General features: G+C 42.9%; 1 protein-coding gene across 1 annotated transcript in view; it reads left to right on the top strand.

The window, feature by feature from the left end:
- The window catches only part of MTUS2 (microtubule associated scaffold protein 2), a 472,945-nt gene that overhangs the window by 99,663 nt on the left and 346,975 nt on the right, over positions 1-26,307 (top strand). The window contains exon 3 of the mRNA XM_040340468.1: positions 1,525-1,731. Within this exon, the coding sequence (XP_040196402.1) occupies positions 1,525-1,731 (207 nt within the window). The remainder of the gene's footprint in view (positions 1-1,524; positions 1,732-26,307) is intronic.

Here is a 26,307-nt window from a genome sequence, read left to right as displayed (position 1 = left end):
CTCAAACCAAGGTTTTACTGTATTCGTATGTTTATCTCCCTGAAAAATAAAATAAAAAAATCTCTAGTGCAGTGCCAAAAACAAGCTGCTCATGTTGCTTATTTTTCCCACAACTCCTCATAGTCCGAAACTGGCGAAATTAATTGAGACATAATATAGCCGCTAACCAGGTAATGGATGACATAGGGCTACATTATTGGAGAGCATAAGAGGGCTGCTGTGAAAGAGTTCCAGCAGTTTCCTTTTCAATTTGATCTATATAAATCAATGGCATTTGATAGAGAATACGGCCACAAATCTTTCCAGTTTTTTTAAAACTAAGTTGGATCAATCTATGGTAATGAATGTAAGTGGGAACTTTCCAATTTTTATTTGTGATTCTTGTGAGTCAATCGTTTTCTAGACATTTTTATTTTCAGCTTATTCATGTGTATCGTTGGCGCATATTTACGCTGGCCGCAAGTGGTACTCCTATTGATTTCCTATGCACCTATGCAAATGAGGGAGATACGCCGATTCACAAACGTACTTGCGCCCCGGGGCATAATATACGCGCTTTGCGTAAGTCCTATGTCCGGCGTAAAGTTATTCCCCATATAGGAGGCGCAAGTCATGCAAAGGTATGGACCAGGGAACACAGCCGTCGTAGTTTACGTAGTACGTGAATAGAGCTAGGCGTAGGTTATGTTCACGTCGTAGGCAGTGATTCAACGTATCTTAGGCAGTTGTTTCGACGTGATTCTGAGCATGCGCACTGGGATGCATCCACGGGACGGCGCATGCGCTGTACATTATTCGTAACTTTATGACGCTCAGTCCTTCATTTACATGGGTCACGCCTCATTAGCATGGCTCACGCCCACTTCCACCTACGCTGGCTTACGCTGAGGAAACCCAGCGTAGATTTGAGAGCGACTGGGGGCGAGTGCTTTGTGAATACTGTGCTTGCCTCTGTGCACTGCGTCGGCGTAGCGTATATTTGATATGCTACGCCGGCATAAATATGTGCCAATGTATGTGAATCCGGGCCATACTGTATATGCCAAAAGAGTGAATATTTTATACCAGTTTATCACCTAAATTCTGGATTTGGACAAAACTACACTAGTAAGTGTCTACTCTCTTATATGCGGTTAATTGAAAATCTAGGCTGCGTGAACAGAGGCAATTTTTGGTAAGGCAATCATGAAACTAAAATCAGCTGCAGTTGCCTATATTTAATCACTGACACTTGCTATATATGCAGCTGATTACACAGGTTTAGAGCATTTTTCTATCATTATCGATCACTATTAAATGCTGCACTCCATTGTTTCCTGTGTGTAGCAGTCCTTTATAGGGTGATCATAGGTTATGAGCAATGTAGCAAAAATTGCCTATGTGCATTATATAGCTGCACAAAGTATTCTTAAACTAATGTCCTTGCCATAAGAAACAAGAATGTTCTTAACTTTTTTGATGTGTATATTACCTTTACCTCAGAATGTTTTTTTTACTTACAATATTCCTTTTTATTTTCCACAGATGATATTAAAAAAGGCTCTATTCTGAATGGAGCAAAGTCAAATCTCCCAAAGCCTTGCCAGATGGCCCTCCGTCCTCCTGGCTATTCCAGACTTCCAGCGGCTAAACTTGCAGCCTTTGGATTTGTACGGAGCTCTAGTGTGTCATCACTTTCCAGCAATCAGTCCAGTGAGAGCATCCAAAGTGATCAGAGCAGAGCACCTAACAGTAAGTCATTGGGCCTTTTAACCTTTTATGCAGTATACATATGGCAAATCAGTGGTACACCTGGAAAAAATAGTATCTTAATGAAACAGTACAGGGCACCGGCTGATCTTTCATAGACTGGACATGGGAAAAGCTTTTGTGGACCCCCCTGGGCATCCCCCTATAACCTAACTCTGTTCTGTGAGGTGTTGCTCCCCAGTGACTCAGTGGAAACTCATCTTGGTCAAACTGCCATTTGAGCCTAATAGGCATATTCCTGTTTTCACTTACAAGGTTGCTTTCCTGGTTGCTATCACCTCTGCAAGACATGTCTCAGAGTTAAGGGCCTTATGCTGTAAGGATACCTTCCTAGTGTCAAACAGGGATAATGTTGTCTTATGGCCTACAGCCTCTTTTCTTCCAAAGGCTTGCTGCAGGGCTGTGTGTATTGCCCAAGGAAGCCCCACCCAGGAGAAGGAAGGAAGCAATCAAGCAAGCAGAAATGGACTGCCGTGCACCCTGGGGAGGACAGAGCCTGCTGGGACGAGCTATGACCTGAGGGGGATGTAGTCCCCACTCCCCAGGGAGACAGAGCCCGTGCTGACAGATCGGCTCTGGAACTACATATTCCAGCATTACCATAGCTTTGCAGGTGAGGGAAAGGAAGGACTATTCCTTGGCTTGGGGCAGTTGTAGAGAGGACTTGGTGTAAAATATACACACAGTGTAGCAGACTGTCGGGTCAGTACACTGCAGTGCCAGGGACACATCAATATTAAGCCAGGTGTTGTCGCTTGATCACGAAAAGGACTTCAATACAGCCGACACAACTGAGCCCTGGACAGAGATAAGGAGAAAAAATGTCACCCCAGGAGTCAATGAGAGATCGCTGACCAAACCTTACTACACCCTATTGAAAGAACAGTATTGCCCACACAGTACACAGCACAGGCACCTAATGCCTGGGTTTGGAAGGATTTAGAGTTTCAATGCCATATTTGGGCTCCAACATACTGACCAGTAGAGGAGGGTTTGTCAAAGACTGCTGGATCATTGTTCTACCTTCACCCTTTAGAGAGGAAGGACTTTTCTGAGTATAGGGATCAGGGATTCCCTGGTCTGCCTTATTGCTTATTAGTGCGTACGTTTATTTATTTGTACTTTTTTGCAACTCTTCCACTTATTTGTTGTAGTGTTTATTGCTGCTTTCTATTCTTTGGCTGTTGCATTACTGTGGACTGCTATAATAAATATTCCCTCACAGCCTTGGTGTGTCAGAGGGTGTGGCACCAGGAAAGTCATAGATATCTAAAACCAGGGGGCCCCAAACAGTGGCTCTTTTGGGGATAAGCTCTACACCTGTTTGCATTTTCTTCCTGTGTTGCCCACCCCTCATTTGCTCAGCCCTCAAGATCCTGTGTCTTGCAGTGTATAATTAAGAAAATAGGATTTTTGATTTACCTCTAAAATTGTTATCTTAGAGTACATTGTAGGACATGAGTCCCTCCCCTTTGTTACTTATGATTCACTAAACTGAGACTTGCAGAGAGTAGTAAATGTTATGCTAAGACTGTTCTCATAGTACAATCATTTTAAGGTAGCAGCATAACCAATGATGTAATACCAAGTTCCTGTGTTCTGTATGTACACCAAGAAAGGGATTTTACAGGTAAATCAGAAATTCTGTTATGTGTATTGTTACATGTTCCTTTTATATAAACCTGTGATTTTCTTTTTTGCTTGGGAAAAGAAATACAGGGCATAAAAAGATCAAACAGAGAAACTGATTGCTTATTTGGAGATTAAACACTCAGTGGTATTTAATATGATTGTCAAATATCCAGAAAAGCTTTGTCAGTAGAGCGGATAAACGTTTATCTTTCTCTCTCTATGTCCATAATTCACATTTGTGGAACTGCCTAAAGGTTTGGCACATCAGAGGATGTAGATGAAATACTAAATATACAGCTCTTTATGATTTGACTGTACTGCCTCATATTGTGTATACTTTCTTCCCTTGGACGTGTTTTTATAGTGTTGCTAGTTTTAGTAAGACATGCAAAATCTTGTATCATAAAAAGATTCACCTCCAGCGAGTCAAACTATGTAATATAATGTTTTTTTACCCCTCACAAATCCTTCTAGCAGGAATGTGATTAAGCACTCCCTCCCTACTCTGTAGAAACGATAAGGAAGCCTTCCCTAGCGTCTAGTCCCTCAAATGACCTTTCCCTTGTAAGTTTCAAAGAATCATAAATTCTTTTTATTGATAAGGTTTTCATTTTATGATCTTGTGATCTGGAAATTTAACAGGATTTTTGGTAAATCATATGTCTCAGTAGTTATTGTACATCCTGTGACTGAAAGTTCCGACATTGCCGTTTACTGACACCACCAGTGTAGGGGGAACGTGGTTACTTAACATTGCTATTGACCACCAGTGGTGGGTGTTTTAAATAATACTGCCACTGATTATTAGTGTAGGATTGGGTTTTTTAGGGGATTTAACAGCATTGCCACTGACTACCACTAATGTGGAGGTTATTATTGCAGTTTCTGATACAGTGCTGGGTATTAAAATAGATGTATGTTGCTGTTTTTTTTTAAATCATACTTACCTAGGTGGATGCCGCATTGGTCCAATGCTGCATCTGTGCTCCAGCACCTCTAACACTAAGGCCTTGTACACACGGACGGACTGTCCGCTGAAAAAGGTCCGCCGGACTTCGGTCTGATAGTTGTACACACCATCAAACAGAAATCCACGCGGACACTATACGCGGTGACGTGGCCGCGACGATTACGCGGCCCTGGAAGGTCAATGCTTCCACGCATGCGTCAAATCACTTCGACGCATGCGAGGGCTTTCGGCCGAGTGGACATGTACGGTGAGTCTGTACAGACAACCGAAAATGTCCGACGGACAGGCTTCCAGCGGACATGTTTCTTACCATGCTAAGAAATTTTTGTCCGCTGGAAAACGGTCGGCTGGACAAATGTCCGCTGGAAACCTGTCCAATCGGCCATACACACGATCGAACATGTTCGCTGAAACTGGTCCGTGGACTTTTGACTTTTGACTTAGAAATTGACTGGTCCCCGGCTACCTGAACCAGGTCTCATATTTAAAGCGGGGGTTCCGCGGTCCCGAAGTTTTTTTTTTTTCTGTTAATTTAACGCTTGTAATGTTAACAAGCTTGTACTCACATGCCTTATGTTGCTACTGCCCCGCATTCTGGTGAAGGTAAAGGTGAAAAACAGTCCCAATATGTGATGAAATGAATCAGAAGAGTGAAGCTCAAAATGAGTAAAATAAATGCATGAATCAAATGAAATGGATAAATATAAAAATGAGTGAAATAATTTGTGAACAATGAGTGTAAAAGTGTCCCAATAATGATGTGCCAAGCTGCCAGATGATAGCCGCAATGTAGCTGAACTTCCACTAGGCGGATGATTGACAGATGTATGGTCCACTCCCTCACCAGGCTCCTAGAACTCTTACCTCAAAACAAAAAATAAAAGGCATCCAATAGATCCTGAGTGTAAATCCTGTGTTGACAACCGTAAAGATCTTCCCTCTTAATAATGACTGCTGGAGCGTCTCCTCGGCCAATCTCTAATTAAGCTCCGAACGGGGAGGGAGAAAAGAAAACACAAGGGCTCCAATAGTGTATTATCGTAAGACTCAGGGGGGTATTTTAATAGAATAACCTGCGCTTACATCAAAAAACTGTAAAACATGCAACAAGTAAAAAACACACGAGCGGCGTCTTCAGCGCCGGCTTACGTCACTCCAGGTGTACGTCCTATCCAATCTCTACGCGTTACGACACAGGGTCACGTGTCTTCGTCTGGGAGCCTGGTGAGGGAGTGGACCATACATCTGTCAATCATTCGCCTAGTGGAAGTTCAGCTACATTGCGGCTATCATCTGGCAGCTTGGCACATCATTATTGGGACACTTTTACAAAAAATTTTCACTCATTTTCTCACTCATTTTTATATTTATCCATTTCATTTGATTCATTCATTTATTTCACTCATTTTGAGCTTCACTCTTCTGATTAATTTCATTACATATTGGGACTGTTTTTCACCTTTACCTTCACCATTATTCACATTTATTGTGTATATATATAGTGATCCATCATTTTCTCTTGTCCCACCAGTGTGTTGGTTTGCGCAGAACCCCTTTATATTTATGATTTCTGTATTTGTGTATTGTAAACACTATTAGGTATTGCTGCACCTTATTTCTTTTGGGCTATTACTATCAAGGAGTCTGTAGTAGCGCGAAGGCATTTTTTCATTTTGCCCCGCATTCTGATTTGGCATGAAATGTCACTTTATAAAAATATCCTCAGGACTTTTTAATTTTGCTTGTGGGCAGCGTGAAGCCCACAAGCAAATACTTCTGGGAAGCGGACGTTTAAAATTCCGCGAGATTTCGTCTTTCGTCTAGTCTCCTGGAAAGCATGACGCTGTGCTCCCAGGAGACATAGCAAAAGACTCCCAGCGAATCACTCGGGTACACAGAAAGGGGAGCGACACGCCCACTCCCGCGGGAGACAGACCCGGAAGGGTCTGTGTCTTAACACAGAATAAAGGTATTTAAATGCATTTAAAAATTATGCATAGCGAAATGTTGATGCAGATGATAATAGATATGGATAAGCTATACTTCATATTTAGAGTTCCGCTTTAAGAGGACCTGACACTTTATGTTTTTTTTTATGTGGATTTGATTGTACATTAAAGGCAATTAAGAGGCATTAAGAGTGAATACCTTGCATTGTATACCATTGTGAGTGAGTGAGAAACTTGTAAAGCGCAACACATGCAAACTGAATCGCCTCTGGGCGCTGTAGTCATTTCATGGCAAGGAAAACCCCTAGACCTCAGAAGAGATGGGTTTTAATCTTTCTCCTTAAGGCCAAGTGGTCCGACTCCAGTCGGATGTTAGTTGGTAATGCATTCCATAGCCGAGGTCCCTGGACTGCAAATCTTCGATCTCCTTTGGACTTGTATCTGGCTTTGGGTATCTCCACCAGGTTTTGATTGGAGGATCGCAAAGCGCGGTTGGAGTTGTGGGCTTTTATTTTTTCGCATAGATATTGGGGAGCGTTTCCTTGAATACACTTATGCATTAGGCAGAGTGCCTTGAAAGTGATTCTGTCTTTTACTGGCAACCAATGAAGGAATCTCAGTGAAGGTGAGATTGATTCCCATATTTTTTTGCCGGTCACTAGTCGAGTGGCCGTGTTTTGAACGACTTGCAGACGAGACGAGTGATTTGGTATTTGGGGAGACAAAAATAGAGGGCATTTGCGTAGTCGAGTCTGGAATTGATGATTGTTCCAACCACGACTGCTATGTCCTCTTTCGGGATAAAGGGGGTGAGTCTGCGTAGTAGGCGCAGCACGTGATGAGATCCGCTGACTACTGACCCTATTTGTGCATCCATTGTCATGTCGGTGTCAAAAATGACCCAGAGACTTTTGACTTTGGTGCTAGGGGAGATTGTATGTTGTAAACTTTTTCAATAAAAAATATTTTCGACAAAAAAAGCAAGAGGCATTAAGAGCTTCCTGCAATCTGCATTTCAATCTGCATTGTAAAACATTCAGTGAAATACAGGAGAGATATGCAGGGTATTTTAGACCCTGCATATCTCAATAAAGAGAACCTGTCACCAAAAAATCAGCACATAGGGGACTGTTTGTCCCTTATGTGATGAAAAAAAAAAAGTTAAGTAAAAAATGTATTTTTTTTTGCAAACATTTTGAGGCCCCCCCACCCCCAAATATACACACACATGAATGTAAACACATGCATCGGGGCGCCTACACGTGAAAACATTGATTGCGATGCTCATGTTACATGTCACCATGTATCCTGGAGTGAGAGCAGCACTAAACTGATACCTATAGGGGGCCTTTAAAGTGTCGCCTATAGAACATATAGGGTACTGAAGTTTGAATTCATATCAATGTTTGGCATGTTGGGTATCTATTTACTTGGCGCAACCTCGTCTTTTATATTTTACCAAAAATGTGGGTAATTTATTTGTTTGCCCTAAAATATTGCCTTTCCTAGACCATTGCGGTGATATCATGCGACATAAAAAATTTGAACTACCGCTATTTTATTCTCTATGGTGTCTGCTTTTAGAAAAGATATAATGTTTGGGGTTTTGTGTAATCTTCAGGCCTAAAATGATTTTTTAAACATGTGTGCAAAAAAATATGCAAAAACGTCTGTGGTAGCGAAAGGGGTAAACGGTTTTACGCAATTAGGATCTTTTTTTTATCATTTCCATCTATGGCCAGTAAATGAGCTGCCAGCAAAGGATTTATCCTGGGGTCTCTCCACCTACCTAAGCGACCATACCAGAGATAGATGATAAACACCCAGGGGTGAGTGCAGGGGCGGACTGACCATTGAGACACTCAGGCATTGCCCGAGGGCCCCATGCCACTAGGGGGCCCCATCAGGGTTGCCAGGCTCAGGTAAAACCAGGGACAATATGTAAAAACCTGTGTTTTTTACATCTGTCCCTGATATGTCTGAAACTGACATGCTTTTGAGGTGAAAATCCAGAGATTTTAGCTGCCCCGCCTCTGCACTGCCTCCTGGCGTGGTGGTCACCTGTAAGCCCAGGGGCCCCATAATCTTCTATTGCCCGGGGGCCCCATGAGTTGTCAGTCTGCCCCTGGGTGAGTGCACATCAATGTGGGGCACTTGGTCTGAGCACAAGTCTATGGAGCGCTGATTGTTTATTCTGAGTATGAGCACCTATGAACACGAAACATGTTGGGACTGTAAAGGACTTGTATGTTTTTCAGGATCACATTTGTTATCACATAGCGCTGTGATTTATATATATTCGAAATTAAGGGAAGTGTTTGAAGTTTAAGTTAACCACTTAAGACCCAAACCTTTATGCAGGTAAAGGACCTGGCCAGTTTTTGCGATTCGGTACTGCGTCGCTTTAACAGACAATTGCGCGGTCGTGTGATGTGGCTCTCAAACAAAATTGGCGTCCTTTTTTTCCCACAAATAGAGCTTTCTTTTGGTGGTATTTGATCACCTCTGCGGTTTTTATTTTTTGCGCTATAAACAAAAATAGAGCGACAATTTTGAAAAAAAATCTATATTTTTTACTTTTTGCTATAATAAATACCCCAAAAAAAGATATAATTTTTTTTTTTTCTCAGTTTATACGTATTCTTCTACATATTATTGGTAAAAAAAAAATCGCAATAAGAGTTTACTGATTGGTTTGCGCAAAATTTATAGCGTTTACAAAATAGGGGATAGTTTTATGGCATTTTTATTAATATAATTTTTTTTAATCCTAATGGCGGCGATCAGCGATTTTTTTTCATGACTGCGACATTATGGCGGACACATCGGCCAATTTTGACACATTTTTGGGACCATTGTCATTTTCACAGCAAAAAATTCTATAAAAATGCATTGTTTACTGTGAAAATGACAATTGCAGTTTAGGAGTTAACCACTAGGGGAGCGCTGTAGGGGTTATGTGTGACCTCATATGTTTTTCTAACTATAGGGGGGCGGGGCTGGACGTGTGACGTCATTGATCGTGTTTCCCTATATCAGGGAACACACGATCAATGAAGCTGCCACTGTGAAGAACGGGGAAGGTGTGTTTACACTCACCTCTCCCCGTTTTTCAGCTCCTGTGACCGATCGCGGGACACCGGCGGCGATCGGGTCCGCGGGTCCCGCGGCCGTGGTCATGGAGCCCACGGCTGGGCACTTAAAGGGGATGTACAGGTACGTGCCTGTGCCCAACCGTGCCAATCTGCCGACGTATATCTGCAGGAGGCGGTCCTTACGTGGTTAAAGGAGTGCTGTCGTATATACCCTAGGGGGTATCTGGTACATATAAAAGTAATAGGGTAGCTGTGCTCAACAGAACAACATGCCCTATAACATCTTGGGAATGTAACCATGCACTGGGTGGCTATGTGGGTGGGCACAGACTGCAAGGAGGGGGGGTGAATAAACGTATAAGCAGATTTACACCTTTTTAAACTGCCTTGAAAGAACTACAAGGGGCAAATCAAGAATAGTTGCTCTGCTCAAGGAGAGTCAGAGAAAGCAGAGCATCACCGACCGGTTGACATTCCCAGAATCTTCTGCAATAAAGCAGGAAAGCATAGGATTTTCAAGCTTCAGTATACAAGGAAATCTGCCAGATTAACAAAAATGTTACATATTGAGGTAAACTAGCTTTAAATAGATTAGGCATGTACATATTAGATACATTGCTTCCATAAAAATACATTTAAAATATAAGTGCAATTTTCTTAATCACAAAACTATTTTACCCATACCAATTTTACATGTGTCTTCTGTTTTGTAGTGATATGTTTTCAAGATTTTATTATAGTGTTATTGTTAGAACAGCTCAAATGTCACCATGATACATTTTTTTATCATCAGAGCAAAATGTCTTCCCATAGCTTCTAAAGGTTAATCTTGACACATACTATAACAGTAATGATACCTGTGAAGAGGATCAACATTTTTATGCAAGTTTGAATTATCTTTTTCAAAAAGTTTTGTGCCCATCAGACATTCCTAGTGCCTTTTGAATAATCCCTGATATTCGTGCACAAGTCAGCATATTGAGCCAAATGGTTCAATATATGTGCATGCTTTTGGAAGGGCTTGTAAACATCTATAAGTCACCATCATTCATCATGGGGATAAAAAGCCCAAACAGTGGTAGGCCTACAATAGAAGTGGGGAGGAGGAGGTCTGAGAGTTAACAGTCTCTAAGTAGCACATGCCCCTTAAACCTTTATTAATACCAGCCACTGTTCCTGAGGGGAAGCCTTAAGCATTTTCTAAGAGCTATCCATGTTTTGGTAGAGGGTCGAGCCCTATAGATGTGATAGACCTGGGAGAGCTGCGGCAGATTGAGGCGTGGATGGTTTTGGAGAATAATAATAATATAATGATATAATAAATGAATGTGGCCATGTAAGAATGTTGAATGTCTTAAAATCATTGGGCTAGATTCATAAAGGACATACGACGGCGTATCTCCAGATACGCCGTCGTATGTCCGAATGAGCGCGGTCGTATCTATGCGCCTGATTCATAGAATCAGATTTGGCCTAGATATGAGCGGTGTAAGTCTCCTACGCCGTCGTATCTTAGGGTGCATATTTACGCTGGCCGCTAGGGGCGCTTCCGTAGATTTACGCGTATAATATGCAAATGAGCTAGATACGCTGATTCAGAAACGTACGTCCGCCCGGCGCATTGATTTACGTCGTTTACGTAAGGCTTTTTTCAGCGTAAAGTTACCCCTGCTATATGAGGCGTAGCCAATGTTAAGTATGGACGTCGGGACAGCGTCGATTTTTCCGTCGCTTGCGTAAGTTGTACGCGAATAGGGCTGTGCGTAAGTTACGTTCTCGTCGAAAGCATTGACTATTTGCGACGTGATTTCGAGCATGCGCACTGGGATATGTTCACGGACAGTGCATGCGCCGTTCGTTAGGAGCGTCAATTACATGGGGTCAAGGCTCATTATAATACAACACGCCCACTGCCTGGACAATTTGAATTAGGCAGGCTTACGCCGGCCCATTTACACTACGCCGCCGTAACTTAAGACGCAAGTTCGTTGTGAATACGGTACCTGCCTCATTAAGTTACGGCGGCGTAGTGTATCTGAGATGCGCTACGCCCGCCTAAAGATAGGCAATTCTATCTGAATCTGGCCCAATGTCTTTGTTTGCCAGAAATTAATCTTGGGGATCATTCGATTTTCACATTTTTCCAATTTTGGGGGGCATTCATTATGTAAAAAGACAAACACTAAAGAAAGAAGATTTGTTTTGTGTAGATATGCTAAAAAATTACATGCTATTAAACTCTAAAAAAAAATTTGCAGTCCATTGACCCAATAGTCAATAGTCAATAGAATTACGTTGCTCCTGGGCAGCCTAACGTATGTGATTTACGTTACACCGCCGCAGGTTTACAGCGTAAGTGCCTGATTCTCAGAACTCTTACCTGTAAACTTGCGGCGGTGTATCGTAAATGCGCTCGGCGCAAGCCCGCCCAATTCAAGTGGGGCGGGCACCATTTAAATTAGGCACGTTCCCACGCCGAACGTACTGCGCATGCTCCGCCGGGTAAATTACCCGACGTGCATTTCGCTAAATGACGTCGCACCGACGTCATTTGCTTAGACGTTAACGTAAATGGCATCCAGCGCCATTCACGGACGACTTACGCAAACAACGTTGTTTTTTAAATTTCGACGTGGGAACGACGGCCATACTTAACATAGCTTAGGACACCTAGGAGGTAGCCCTAATTTTACGCGACGTAACTCGATGGAAACGACGTAAAGTTAGATCTACAGGCAGCTCGGACGTTCGGGGATCGCCGTAAGTATTCATTTGCATATTATACGTCGACCGCAATGGCCTCGCCACCTAGCGGCCGGCCTAGAATTGCATCCTTAAGATCCGACAGTGTAATTCAATTACACCTGGGCTAGCTATGCGTAACTGATTCTATGAATCAGTCGCATAGTTAGGACGGCCCTAACACAGAGATACGACGGCGTATCAGGAGATACGCCGCCATATCTCTTTTGATAATCTGGCTCAGTGTACCTAGGTGCACACTCCTGATGTAAAAATTTACCTATGTGCCCCTGTATTCCAGACACATATATATAATTAATCATTGCCATATGACAGTGGTGAAATAACTATATCTTCAATAGCTTGTGCTTATTTCAGAAAGCAGCTACACAGATGGAAAGGGGGCTCAGTGTCGGCAGTGTGCTGCTAAAACTTTCTAGGCAACAAGTGACTGACTACCGCTGGCCGCCACTACAACATTGCAGAGCTGTACCTGCGTGCAAAGATGTGCCAAGTGCGCTCCTGCACAAGCAAAGGACCCGGTATTCCCTTCCCTGTCAGCAGGGCAGCCATCAGGAATTATGGGGCCCCTTACACAGCTTCAGGCAGGGATGGACTGGCCATTGGGTCTACAGGGAGTTTCCCGGTGGGCCGATGGCTCAGTGGGCCACTTCAGTGACAGCGGACTGCAGCCTCCCCGCAGCGATCACCTCCTCTCCCTCCCTGCAGCACTCACCTCCATCTCCCTCCCCGCAGCGGGGAGGGGACAGACAGCTGACTCAAGAGCTATGGCCTGGGAGTTTATCACTTCTGCCTAATCTTGTCCCATAAGGGGGGGCACCAAACTGATTCATTGCCCCGGGTGAAATTATGTCTACCTTCCCCACTGGTACTGCCTATAAGAGTACCAGTACCAGCCGTTCTACTCTAATAAAGTAGAATGGCTAGTGGCTAGTGAAGGGGTAGAGGGGGCTTGGGTGGCCGGGGGAGGTGCGGGAGTTGTCCGGTCCTCATTGAAGAGACCTGTCAAAGTGGGCCAGTCTGGATGAAGTCCAGGGCCAAATTTTTGTCCCAGTCCAGCCCTGGCTTCAGGCATGGGCCCCCTGGAGCAGAGAACCTGGGGAGGGGGGGTGCTGCCGCCTGAAATTGAGAAGCGGGGGGGGCTGCTGCGAATTGAGAAGCGGAGGGGGGGGCCTTTACAAAAAAAAAGAATAAATAAAGAAAAATATATATAAAGAAGGGGGGTACCTGGGGACTTCTGTGCCCTTTAATAAAAAATAAATAAATTATATATATATATATATATATATATATATATATATATATATATATATTTATTTATATATATATATATATATATATATATATATATATATATATATATATATATATATATATATATATATATATATATATATATATATATATATATATATATATATATATACAAATTATTATTTAATTTCTTTATTAAAAAAAATACAAAAAAGGGGGGTTGCCATCCGGGACCTCTGGGGACCTCTGGGTCCTTTAATAAAAACATAAAAAATAAATATATATAAACAAAAATAAACTAAAATCAGAATTCCGCTCTTCTGTCTTGCATACACACGGTCACACCAAATTCCGACCGCCAAGAATGCGGTGACGTACAACACTACGACGAGCCGAGAAAAATGAAGTTCAGTGCTTCCGAGCATGTGTCGACTTGATTCTGAGCATGCGTGGTTTTTAGTGCGTCAGAATTCCATACAGACGCCGGATTTTCCAAAAAGGATTTTTTCCATCGGAAAAATAGAGAACATGTTCTCTATCTAAGTCTGTCGGAAATTCGGATGGAAAAAGACATACACACGGTCGGAATATATCATGAAAAGCTCCCATCAGATTTTTTCCATCGGGAATTCGGACCGTGTGTACAGGGCATAAAAGTACCTAGCAATACAATTCTTTTGTTCTGCTGCAATTAAAAAGTCCAGTACCTTCTCTACTTGGAGAGGAAAGGGTAAGGGGGGGGGGGGGGGGTTGGACCCTCATTTTATATGCAGAAAATTGTATTTCTTGTATGATATTTAGCTTGCTAGCACACATATTTTCATACATAATAAAGTAAAAAAAATGTGTTAACTTACTGTTGAAAATTGCTTATGAACCACTCTATCTGCACATTTACGTTAATAGGCATCATTTTTCATACCTGTAATACAGCCTAGGAAATGTGATTTCATAAACGATGTTTGTGGAAAAAATTGTGTGGGGATATGTTCCTGGTAGCATTTGATTCTCACCAGGAGAAAGGTCATAGAGACTTATATTTGCTTTGAAAATAAAACCCCAGCTGGGATCAGGAACAGCTGTACAAGCATCATCAGGGAGTTCACCTCATCAGCTTGCTAACTAAGGGGTGAGCATACCTGCAGGAGCAGCATTTATAATTTGCAGTGTGAAGTGTATAGTGTGGCTCCTCCAACTCCCACCAATCTGGCAGCTTCCTATTTTCAATATGCTGTTCATGAAAAGATCAATTGCACTGCGAACATTGGAGGAACCAAAAATTTTTTTTATGAATTTCATGCAGTTGTATGTTACTACTGTTGTTAAGTTTAGGCCCTGTTCACAACTTGCGATTTGGGATCGATTGTTGCGGGGCAAACTGCGCCTTCACAAATCGTGTGAAGCTTGTTGCTTGAAAATAGCTTATTTTTAGGTGACAAACGTGCAAAGGGCAGCCCATTGATTTGAAATTTGTAATCATTTTTACCCATTTGAAATAAAAGGAATTATTTCTATAAATTATTTTCTTTTCAACATGTCTTTGCCTGCCATATAAAAATGGTGGAGCTTTCTAATGGTTATTCTGTCTCCATTTATATTTTAAAGGAAATGTATGCCAAAAGAGCTTCCCCTCATTTTCTAAGCTCTGAAGCAACTGCACTTGTAGAGTGTACAGTCTATGGGCCAGATTCACGAATAATTGCGGCGGCATAACGTAATCCGTTTACATTACACCGCCGCAAGTTTTCAGTGTAAGTGCCTGATCCTCAAAGCACTTACCTGTAAACTTGCGGCGGTGTAACGTAAAGTCATCCGGCGCAAGCCTGCCCAATTCAAATGGGATGGGTACCATTTAAATTAGGCGCGCTCTCGCGCCGGACGTTCTGCGCATGCACTGTTCGCAATTTTCCCGACGTGCTTTGCGCGAAATTATGGCGGCCCGACGTGTTTGTGAATCGCGACGTGCGTAACGTACTTACGCCGGGGAAAAAAAAAATTTGAAAGCAACGCGGGAACGACGGCCATACTTTAACATGGCTGGTGTAAAGTTAAGCAATGAAAAACATTGCTTAACTTTGCGACGGGAAAAAAATACTTGCGCCGACGTAACGAACGCGAAAACCTTCGTGGATCGCCGTAAATCCTCATTTGCATACCCGACGCTGCAATACAACGCAAACTCCCCCCAGCGGCGGCCGAAGTATTGCATCCTAAGATCCGACGGTGTAAGTCAATTACACCTGTCGGATCTTAGGGCTATCTATGCGGAAATGATTCTATGAATCAGCCGCATAGATACGACAAGAGATACGACGGTGTATCAGAAGATACGCCGTTGTATCTATTCTGTGAATCTGGCCCTATATGCCTTTAGTTAATCAACCCCAGTTGATTGATTAACTTTATGCAAATAGGCTGTTCACATTGCAAGGTAAGTTGCACTTTGCAAGGGAGTTTTCCCCAGAGCTTAGTAAATGTGGTGAAATTTCACTTTGCAAAGAATACCTGAACACATAGAAGGAAAAAAAAACAAAAAAACATGTTTTCTTGCAATAAAAGCTATGTGGAAAATTTCCTTGCAAAGCGCAACATTCCTTGCAAATTGAACAGTCTTCTAGATCTTCAACCTACAAAAGCATTTGACACGTGCAGAGCTATTGATGGGCTTTCTTTTCAGACAGGCCAGCAAATGCACACACTGAAGCACGGAAGTATACTGTATTAAATGTCGGGATGAGAGTTCATCAAGTACAGTACAAGCTTTAAATTTATGTTATATCAACAATAACAGAACATTTGAATTGAAAGGGATACATTTAAAAGAAAATGTTGTATAAATATATACACTGCTCAAACAAATTAAAGGAATACTTTTTAATCAGAGTATAGCATCAAGTCAATTAAACTCCTGGGATATTGATCTGGTCAGTTAAGTAGCAGAGGGGGTTGTTAACCACTTGCCGACCGCCGCACGCAGATGTACGTCGACACAATGGCATGGGCAGGCAAATCGGTGTACCTGTACATCCCTTTAAATTTGCCGCCCAGCAAGTGCACATGCACGCCCGCCGTGTGCCTCATGAGCGTGTTTGCGAGTCCCAGGAACTCAATGTTTCCATGCGGCCCGAGATTGCAGTCAGCAAAGGCAGAACAGGGGGATGCCTTTGTAAACAAGGCATTCCCCTATTCTGCCTAGTGACATGTCACTGATGGCTGTTCACCGTGATCGGGAATGGTCATCAGTGACGTGCCACGTCCCCTAACAGTAAGAATCACTCCCTAGTACTGACTTAACCCCTTCAGCACCACCTAGTGGTTAACTCCTTCACTGCCAGTGTAATTTTTACAGTAACCAGTGCATTTTTACAGCACTGATCGCTGTAAAAATGACAGTGGTCCCAAAAATGTGTCAAAAGTGTCCGATGTGTCTGCCATAAAGTCACAGTCACAATAAAAATGGCAGATCGCCGCCATTACTAGAAAAAAAATATTAATAAAAATGCCATAAAACTACCCCCTATTTTGTAGATGCTATAACTTTTGCGCAAACCAATCAATAAACGCCTTTTTACCAAAAATATGTAGAAGAATACGTATTGGCCTAAACTGAGGAAAAAAAAATGTTATATAGGGGTATTTATTATAGCAAAAAGTAAAAAATATTGAATCTTTTTCATAATTGTCGCTCTATTTTTGTATATAAGCATGCAATGAGCATGGAGGAGATTCCAGGAGACAGGCAGTTACTCAAGGAAAGCTGGACAGGGCTGTAGAAGGTTCTTAATCTTAACCCATAAGCAGGACGGGTATCTTCTTCTTTGTGCAAGGAGGAACAGGATGAGCACTGCCAGACCTTTACAAAATGACCTCCAGTAGGTCACTGGTGTGAATGTCTCTGACCAAACAATCAGAAACAGACTTCATGAGGGTGACTTGAGGGCCCAACATCCTCTAGTGAGCCCTGTGCTCACAGCCTGGCGCAATGAAGCTTAATTGGCATTTGCCATTGAACACCAGAATTGGAAGGTCCGCCACTGGTGCCCTGTGCTTTTCACAGATAAGAGCAAGTTTACCCTGACCAGTTTTCGTGGTGGGTCAGTGATGGTCTGGGGAGGCATATCTATGGAGGGATGCACAGACATCTACAGGCTAGACAATGGCACCCTGACTGCCATTAGGTATCGGGATGAAATCCTTGGACCCATCGTCCCATGGTTCCTCCTGGTGCATGACAATGCCCGGCCTCATGTGGCGAGAGTATGCAGCCAGTTCCTAGAGCAGGGGTCTCAAACTGGAAACCTCTCGAAACAGCAGATGACGGAGAAGCATGTCTCCAGGTGCTGCTGGACCTCAGTGCAGCGTTCGACACAGTAGATTACAAAACTCTACTCATTCGCCTTAAAGACATAGCAGGAATTACAGACTCGGATCTACCTTGGTTTGCATCCTTCCTGGTAATCGTTCACAGATAGTGAAACTAGGAGCCTTCACCTCTGAAAATGCTCTTCAACATTTACCTCCGCCCACTCTTCAAAATCATCAGCAAACGGGACCTGTGCTACCACTCATATGCTGATGATACTCAACTCTATTTTCGCATCACCGTGAAAAAAGACCAATATTACGGACTAGAAAAATGCCTCACACTGATCGATGATTGGATGACTGAGAGCTCCCTCAAACTCAATGGATCCAAAACAGAACTTCTTCTTCTCCACGTAAACCGAAAGACAAAAGCTAAGACTTCTTGGACACCACCCACCATCCTTGGACAGACCATCACCCCAAGCACCAAAATCAAAAGTCTCAGAGTCATTTTTGACTCAGAGATGTCGATGGATGCACAAATAGAATCAGTAGTCAGCAGATCTCACCACCTTCTCCGCCTGCTGCGTAGACTTCTCCCCTTCATCCCAGAAGAGGAGATAGCAGTAGTAGTTGGAACAATCATCAATTCCAGGCTGGACTACGCAAACTCCCTCTACATAGGACTACCTAAATACCAGATGGCGCGCCTACAAGTCGTCCAGAACATGGCAGCAAGACTGGTGACGGGAAAAAACCCTGGGAATCCATCACCCCATCCCTAAGGACCCTTCATTGGCTAGACGTCAAAGATCGGGTTACTTTCAAGACCCTCTGCTTCACCCACTAATGCACACAAGGAAACGCTCCTCAATATCTATGCAATAAAATAAAATACTACTCACCCAATCGCATTCTCAACTAACCAAAACCTCCTCCACATGCCCAAGTCCCGCTACAAATCGAAGGGAGAATGAAGATGTACAGTTATGTACTGGAACGTACCTTGTAGATGACGTCACAGAAGAGCGGAATGGCTACAGCTAGTATAGCGGCGGCCAGCCCTGAAGGAGAAGGCACTGGACAGCGGGAGGAAGAACCGGGGTGCGCCGAGTCAACAGCGGAGAGCGGCGAAAATAGAAGAAGACTCCTGGAGAGCGGAGAAGACCCCCGGAGAGCAGAAGGAGAGCGGAGGAGACCCCCGGACAGCGGAAGACAAAGAAGCCCCCCGGAGAGCGGAAGAGAACCAGACGGCGGTGAAGAAGAAGCCCCCCCTGCTGAAAGAGCTAAAGAAGACAGGGGGAGCCTCCGGAGCAGACTAATAAAATATTTTAATACCCTGTGTTGTTTATTTGTGTTAACACTTTTCTTGCAGGTGAATGGGTAGGGGTACGATGTACCCCATACTCATTCACTTAGGGTGGGGGGGCCAGTATCTGGGAGCCCCCTTATTTGAGGGGGCTCCCAGATTCCGATAAGCCCCCCGCCGGCAGACCCCGACAACCAACGGCCAGGGTTGTCGGGAAGAGGCCCTGTCCTTATCAACATGGGGATAGGGTGCTCTGGGGTGGGGGGCCCACAGTGCGCCCCCCCTGCCCCAGAGCACCCGACCCCCCCATGTTGAGGGCATGCAGCCTGGTACAGGTCAGGAGGGGGGCGCTCGCTTGTCCCCACTCCCTTCCTGGCCGGCCAGCGTGCTTTGGATACGGGTCTGGTATGGATTGTAGGGGGACCCCCTACGTCGGTTTTTCGGCATAGGGGGGTCTCCCTACAACCCATACCAGACCTAAGGGCCTGGTATGCTCCTGGGGGGGGGGAACCCATGCCGGTTTTTTATTTAAAAATTGGCGTGGAGTTCTCCCTCTCGGGAATGCATACCAAATGCCGACGCTAGAATTGGCGGGAATCCAAGTCGAATCTCCCGTCGCTTCTATGACGGCTTTGTCTCCATCGCGGCAAGCCAGCTCGCCGCTGGCTCCCACGATGGGGCTCGTAGGTGCTCAATCTCGCCGAGAAAGGGACTGACACAATATCGCGGTCACCCACTGTATGCAAGTCGAGTGCACCCGAAACTTTGAAAGCAAGTTGCATTTGCCCATCGACACAGGCTCTAATTATGGCTGTGCCTTATCTTTCCATCCAGGTACCCCGTTGCCTTCACATATGATAGTCCCTCTTTTACAATGACTCTAATTGTATCATATATTTTTACATCTGTTCTATTTATGCTATTGTTACTGCTGTGACTTAAGCTACCTAGGAAAGTGTTATAATTATGTTTTCCAATACATTTATATTCATGAAGTAACTGACCTTGTGTAGGAAATGAAAGTTATTTCAATTGATATGGGTTTCATTAAATTTCAAGTAATTGCAGCTTATGCAAAAACCCTAATTCAGTGCTAAATTGATAAAAGATATATCCAATTAAACGTGAAATTGCTATTTTGGTATTCAGATGGGACTTTGTTACACCTAATTCTCACTGTGAATTTACCAGTAGAACATATTATATATCATCCAGCTGCCCGCTTTATATTTTCAAATATTCTAGTCACTCTTTTCTCCAATATAATGAGTGATGTTAAGAAATTACCATTATTTTAAAATAATTAATATGCAACCACTGTTTAATGGCCTTGTTATATATATATATATATATATATATATATATATATATATATATATATATATATATATATATATATATATATATATATATATATATATATATATATATATATATATATAAAAAATTTACCCAAAGAATAGTGTCACTGTGGAGAAAAAAACATTTCCCTCTAGGTGATCTATGTACATTGCAGGCAGTGGCGGCTGGTGCTCAAAATTTTTTGGGGGGGCGCAAACAAACTGAAAAAAAAATCATCAATTGCAGCCACTGTGCCCATCAGATGCAGCTACTGTGCCCATCAATTGCCGCCACTGTGCCATCAAACACAGCCACTGAGCCATACATTGCCGCCACTGTACCATCAAATGCAGCCACTGTGCCCATCAAACGCAGCCACTGTACCCATAAATTGCTGCCACTGTGCCATAAAACGCTGCTACTGTGCCCATCAATTGCTGCCAGTGTGCCCATCAATTGCCGCTACTGTAACCATCAATTGCTGCCAGTGTGTCCTTCAATTGCGGCTACTGTGCCCATCAAATGCTGCCATTGTGCATCCCCCGCCCGCCCAGCACTTACCTGTCTCAGTGGGGCAGTGGGTCACAGCGGTGTCCTCCACCACTCCTCAATGTCTTCTTCCATCCTCTCTTCCCGTCCTCTGCTATGATTGGACTCCTAATAGGCATCCAATCACAGCGCCTGTCGTTTCAGCCAGAGAGAGAGGGCCAGATTCTCAAAAGAGATACGACGGCGTATCTCCAGATACGCCGTCGTATCTCTGAGTCTGGCCGGTCGTATCTATGCGCCTGATTCTTAGAATCAGTTACGCATAGATTTCCCTTAGATCCGACAGGCGTAAGTCTCTTACGCCGTCGGATCGTAACTGCATACTTACGCTGGCCGCTAGGGGCGTGTACGCTGATTTACGCGTCAAAATATGTAAATCAGCGAGATACGCAAATTCACGAACGTACGCCCGGCCGATGCAGTATAGTTACGCCGTTTACTTTAGGCTTTTCCCGGCGTAAAGTTACCCCTGCTATATGGTGGCGTAAGTGCGGCGTACCAATGTTAAGTATGGCCGTCATTCCCGCGTCGAAATGTAAAAATTTTACGTTGTCTGCGTAACTCGTCCGTGAATGGGGCTGGACGTAATTTACGTTCACGTCAAAACCAATACATCCTTGCGGCGTATTAGGAGCAATGCACACTGGGAGATTTCCACGGACGGCGCATGCGCCGTTCGTGAAAAACGTCAATCACGTCGGGTTACGTTACGCCCGCACAAAGTTACGCCAAACTACGAGAATCTGGGCCAAAGTCTTTACATCACTGTGCATGCACTCACACCTGCCCGTACTGGAGGTGCCCGATCCCGCAGATGGATCAACTTTAGGAGACGGTCCTTGCACTTGCTGGACTTTCTTGAGAACACTGAAGCCTTCTTCACAACAATTTGAACCTCTCTACCTGAAGTTCTTGATGATCTGATAAATGGTTGATTCAGGTGCAATCTTAGTAGTAGTAATACTTTTGCATGTGAATTATTTTTTTGTGAAAAGCAATGATTACTGCACATTTCCTTGCAGGTAACCATGGTTAACAGAGGAAGAACAATTATTTCAAGCACTGCCCTCTTTTTAAAGCTTCCAGTCTGTTTTTCGAACTCAATAAGCATTATAGAGTGATTTCCAGCCGCCTTGTCCTCATCAACACTAAGGCCACGTACACGTGATTGGTTAAACCGATGAGAATGGTCTGATGGACTGTTTTCATCGGTCCAAACCGATCGTGTGTGGGCGCCATCTTTAATTTAACCATCGGTTAAAAAAAAGCCAACTTGTTTTAAATTTAACCGATGGATTCCTAATTGATGGGAAAAAAAACATCGTTAGTAGGCACAACCATCGGTTAAAAATCCATGCATGCTCAGAATCAAGTCGACGCATGCTTGGAAGCATTGAACTTAGTTTTTATCAGCATGTCGTTGTGTTTTACGTCATCGCGTTCTGACACGATCGTTTTTTTAACCAATGGTGTGTAGGCGTGACGGACCATCAGTCAGCTTCATCGGTTAACCGATGAAAACGGTCCGTTCTCATCGGATGGATCGATCGTGTGTACAGGGCATAATACAGGGAGTGCAGAATTATTAGGCAAATGAGTTTTGACCACATCATCCTCTTTATGCATGTTGTCTTACTCCAAGCTGTATAGGCTCGAAAGCCTACTACCAATTAAGCATATTAGGTGATGTGCATCTCTGTAATGAGAAGGTGTGTGGTCTAATGACATCAACACCCTATATCAGGTGTGCATAATTATTAGTCAACTTCCTTTCCTTTGGCAAAATGGGTCAAAAGAAGGACTTGACAGGCTCAGAAAAGTCAAAAATAGTGAGATATCTTGCAGAGGGATGCAGCACTCTTAAAATTGCAAAGCTTCTGAAGCGTGATCATCGAACAATCAAGCGTTTCATTCAAAATAGTCAACAGGGTCGCAAGAAGCGTGTGGAAAAACCAAGGCGCAAAATAACTGCCCATGAACTGAGAAAAGTCAAGCGTGCAGCTGCCAAGATGCCACTTGCCACCAGTTTGGCCATATTTCAGAGCTGCAACATCACTGGAGTGCCCAAAAGCACAAGGTGTGCAATACTCAGAGACATGGCCAAGGTAAGAAAGACTGAAAGACGACCACCACTGAACAAGACACACAAGCTGAAACGTCAAGACTGGGCCAAGAAATATCTCAAGACTGATTTTTCTAAGGTTTTATGGACTGATGAAATGAGAGTGAGTCTTGATGGGCCAGATGGATGGGCCCGTGCCTTGATTGGTAAAGGGCAGAGAGCTCCAGTCCGACTCAGACGCCAGCAAGGTGGTGGTGGAGTACTGGTTTGGGCTGGTATCATCAAAAATGAGCTTGTGGGGCCTTTTCGGGTTGAGGATGGATTCAAGCTCAACTCCCAGTCCTACTGCCAGTTTCTGGAATACACCTTCTTCAAGCAGTGGTACAGGAAGAAGTCTGCATCCTTCAAGAAAAACATGATTTTCATGCAGGACAATGCTCCATCACACGCGTCCAAGTACTCCACAGCGTGGCTGGCAAGAAAGGGTATAAAAGAAGAAAAACTAATGACATGGCCTCCTTGTTCACCTGATCTGAACCCCATTGAGAACCTGTGGTCCATCATCAAATGTGAGATTTACAAGGAGGGAAAACAGTACACCTCTCTGAACAGTGTCTGGGAGGCTGTGGTTGCTGCTGCACGCAATGTTGATGGTGAACAGATCAAAACACTGACAGAATCCATGGATGGCAGGCTTTTGAGTGTCCTTGCAAAGAAAGGTGGCTATATCGGTCACTGATTTGTTTTTGAATGTCAGAAATGTATATTTGTGAATGTTGAGATGTTATATTGGTTTCACTGGTAAAAATAAATAATTGAAATGGGTATATATTTTTTTTTTGTTAAGTTGCCTAATAATTATGCACAGTAATAGTCACCTGCACACACAGATATCCCCCTAAAATAGCTAAAACTAAAAACAAACTAAAAACTACTTCCAAAAATATTCAGCTTTGATATTAATGAGTTTTTTGGGTTCATTGAGAACATGGTTGTTGTTCAATAATAAAATTAATCCTCAAAAATACAACTTGCCTAATAATTCTGCACTCCCTGTATATGTGTTGACAAGAGAGTCACTGACATAATGTCAGCCATTGCTGAAATGCAGTGGAATTTTTTTGGGGGGACTAATGCTGGCCATACACTATACGAAGAATCGGCCGAACCCATTTTCAAAAAATAAGCGTTCTTCCATGAGCGCAAACGATAGTGCCATCATGTAATTACCGATAAATCATTCAGTGGACATAAAAAAATTGGTTAGTTTTTTTTTACATATACCTAGTGCAGACAGTTCGGACGGGAAACACATTAACCTTTCAATTTATCGTTCGTTTGCAGTTCCTCTTTAACAAGCAAAATCCAGTCTAATGAATAGTATTCTTTACAGGTGTGAGTAAGCATCTAGACAAATAATACACAGATTACAGTCTGCCAGAGCACCACTAGGGTTGCAAGTTCAAGCCAGGTATTCCAAAATTCCAAATTCAAACCTCTGTTGTCTCTTCACTTTATGTCACCAGTGGAGAGAGTAAGTTGCCCAAAATAGAATCATGCACTTTAAATATAGCCCCAGTGGTGGATGACCTTTCAATAAATATGAAAGAACGTTCTACTGCCCATGGACCTTAAAGAAGTGAGGAAAGTAAAGTATAAAATTAGGGAGGAAGCTAGGGAGAGATTGTTTTTAAAGGATAACTGAGCTAAAAGTACAATGGCTCCTTGGCAAGACGCATGTAGTATGTTCCAAAATTTCAGCTGCATTGGATACCATAGACCTCGGGTCAAATGTGGATTGTATGAACTCAGGAAAGCTATGTGCAACAACCATGTTGATATGTTGAAATTCAAAGGGAAACTGATGCTTTACTTAGCAGACTGTGTGTACTTAGCCTTATCCTCATACACAGTTCTTGCAGCAAATGTGAGATAAGCGTTCTCTTTCGAAGCCAATGAATGTGAGGCCTAATCTGTATTACAGTTATTTTTTTATTTTATTGGTGTAATGTGTACAAAGGCGTAAAAACCACCTCTGATGTGGAAGAATAAGCTTCACACATCAGCACTGGTGGCATTGCTGGTGTTACAGGATTACAAGCCTTGTTATGTTTCTATTATGAGACTGGTAATGTGATAAAGTTCATTTTAAGTTTATCATTGCAGGTCATGTCTGGGGGAAGACTTTGTTTTTTTTCCACATTGGCTATGTATTTCAATAATTGCATTTAGTTGTAACAATTTTTTTTTTATTTATTTCAGGTACTTATATAGCGCCATCAATTTACACAGCACTTTTCATATACATTGTACATTCACACATTTTTGTTTTTAAAGGACTGCTTGCTTTTTACAGTGGTTATTGCAGTTAGTTAGGTTTTTTTAGATTTAGAGAATAATTTGTTTTCCCTTTATAGTGCAAACATTTTCCCCCATTGCCTGTATTCACTTACTTTAGGCTGGGTTCACATATATGTGAATTGGATGCGGTTTTCACCACATCCCATTTGTATGACATGCAGGTGTGACTGACTCTCAATGGAGCCCGTTCACACATGTCCAGGGCGGTCGCAGTGCGAATTCCAAAAAGGTCCTGTCTGTTTTTGGGTCCAGTTCAGGTGCTAATTCAGGCAAAATTTGGACCTGAATCGCACCTGAACCAGACCCCAAGCTGGAAACTGTGGCCACACATATGTGAAACTGGCCTTAAGTTGTTACGAATCCTACAACAGTAAAATCAGTCTGTATATGCAGTATAGCATGCTTGTTATACTCACTGTGGAACACTGTGTGGTCCTGTGTTCATAGATCCTCCCCATCCTGTACTATCTATCTGGGGAAGGCCATCTAACAGAGGTAGGGTAGCCGACCTGCACATGCTCAGTTGTGTATTTTATGCCAGAGAGAACATTTACTTGTTCCCAGAGCTAGCCATGATATTGACATCACACACGTTGGGATGTATACAGGCTGTAGTGAAATTCTCATCCTACCTGAACTCTTGGCACTGGAGAAATTGTGCAGTTTATCATGTAACCGTGGTACACAGATCATCCAAAAAGGTATATAGTGGCAATATTTTAATTCAAAAATAAGTTTTATAAGCTGTAGGCACTGAATGAATTATTTTCATATTACTGGGTTTAGTAACACTTTAAGTGCAAATTCCTCCACCAAATTTGAGTGGGAATTTTAAATGAATACAGATGGAAACTATAAACTATTTTACTGTTGAATATTTTTCTCAAAGGAAACCGGTTGTTTACAATGGGCAATTAAATCTGAGCATTTGAAAGAAGAATGTAAAATCAGTAAAGCGTAAAATAATA

This window comes from Rana temporaria, chromosome 2 (assembly GCF_905171775.1).
Source record: "Rana temporaria chromosome 2, aRanTem1.1, whole genome shotgun sequence".
NCBI lineage: Eukaryota > Metazoa > Chordata > Amphibia > Anura > Ranidae > Rana > Rana temporaria.
The sequence above is the reverse complement of the archived record's forward strand: the minus strand, read 5'-3'. Positions and strand labels throughout refer to the sequence as shown.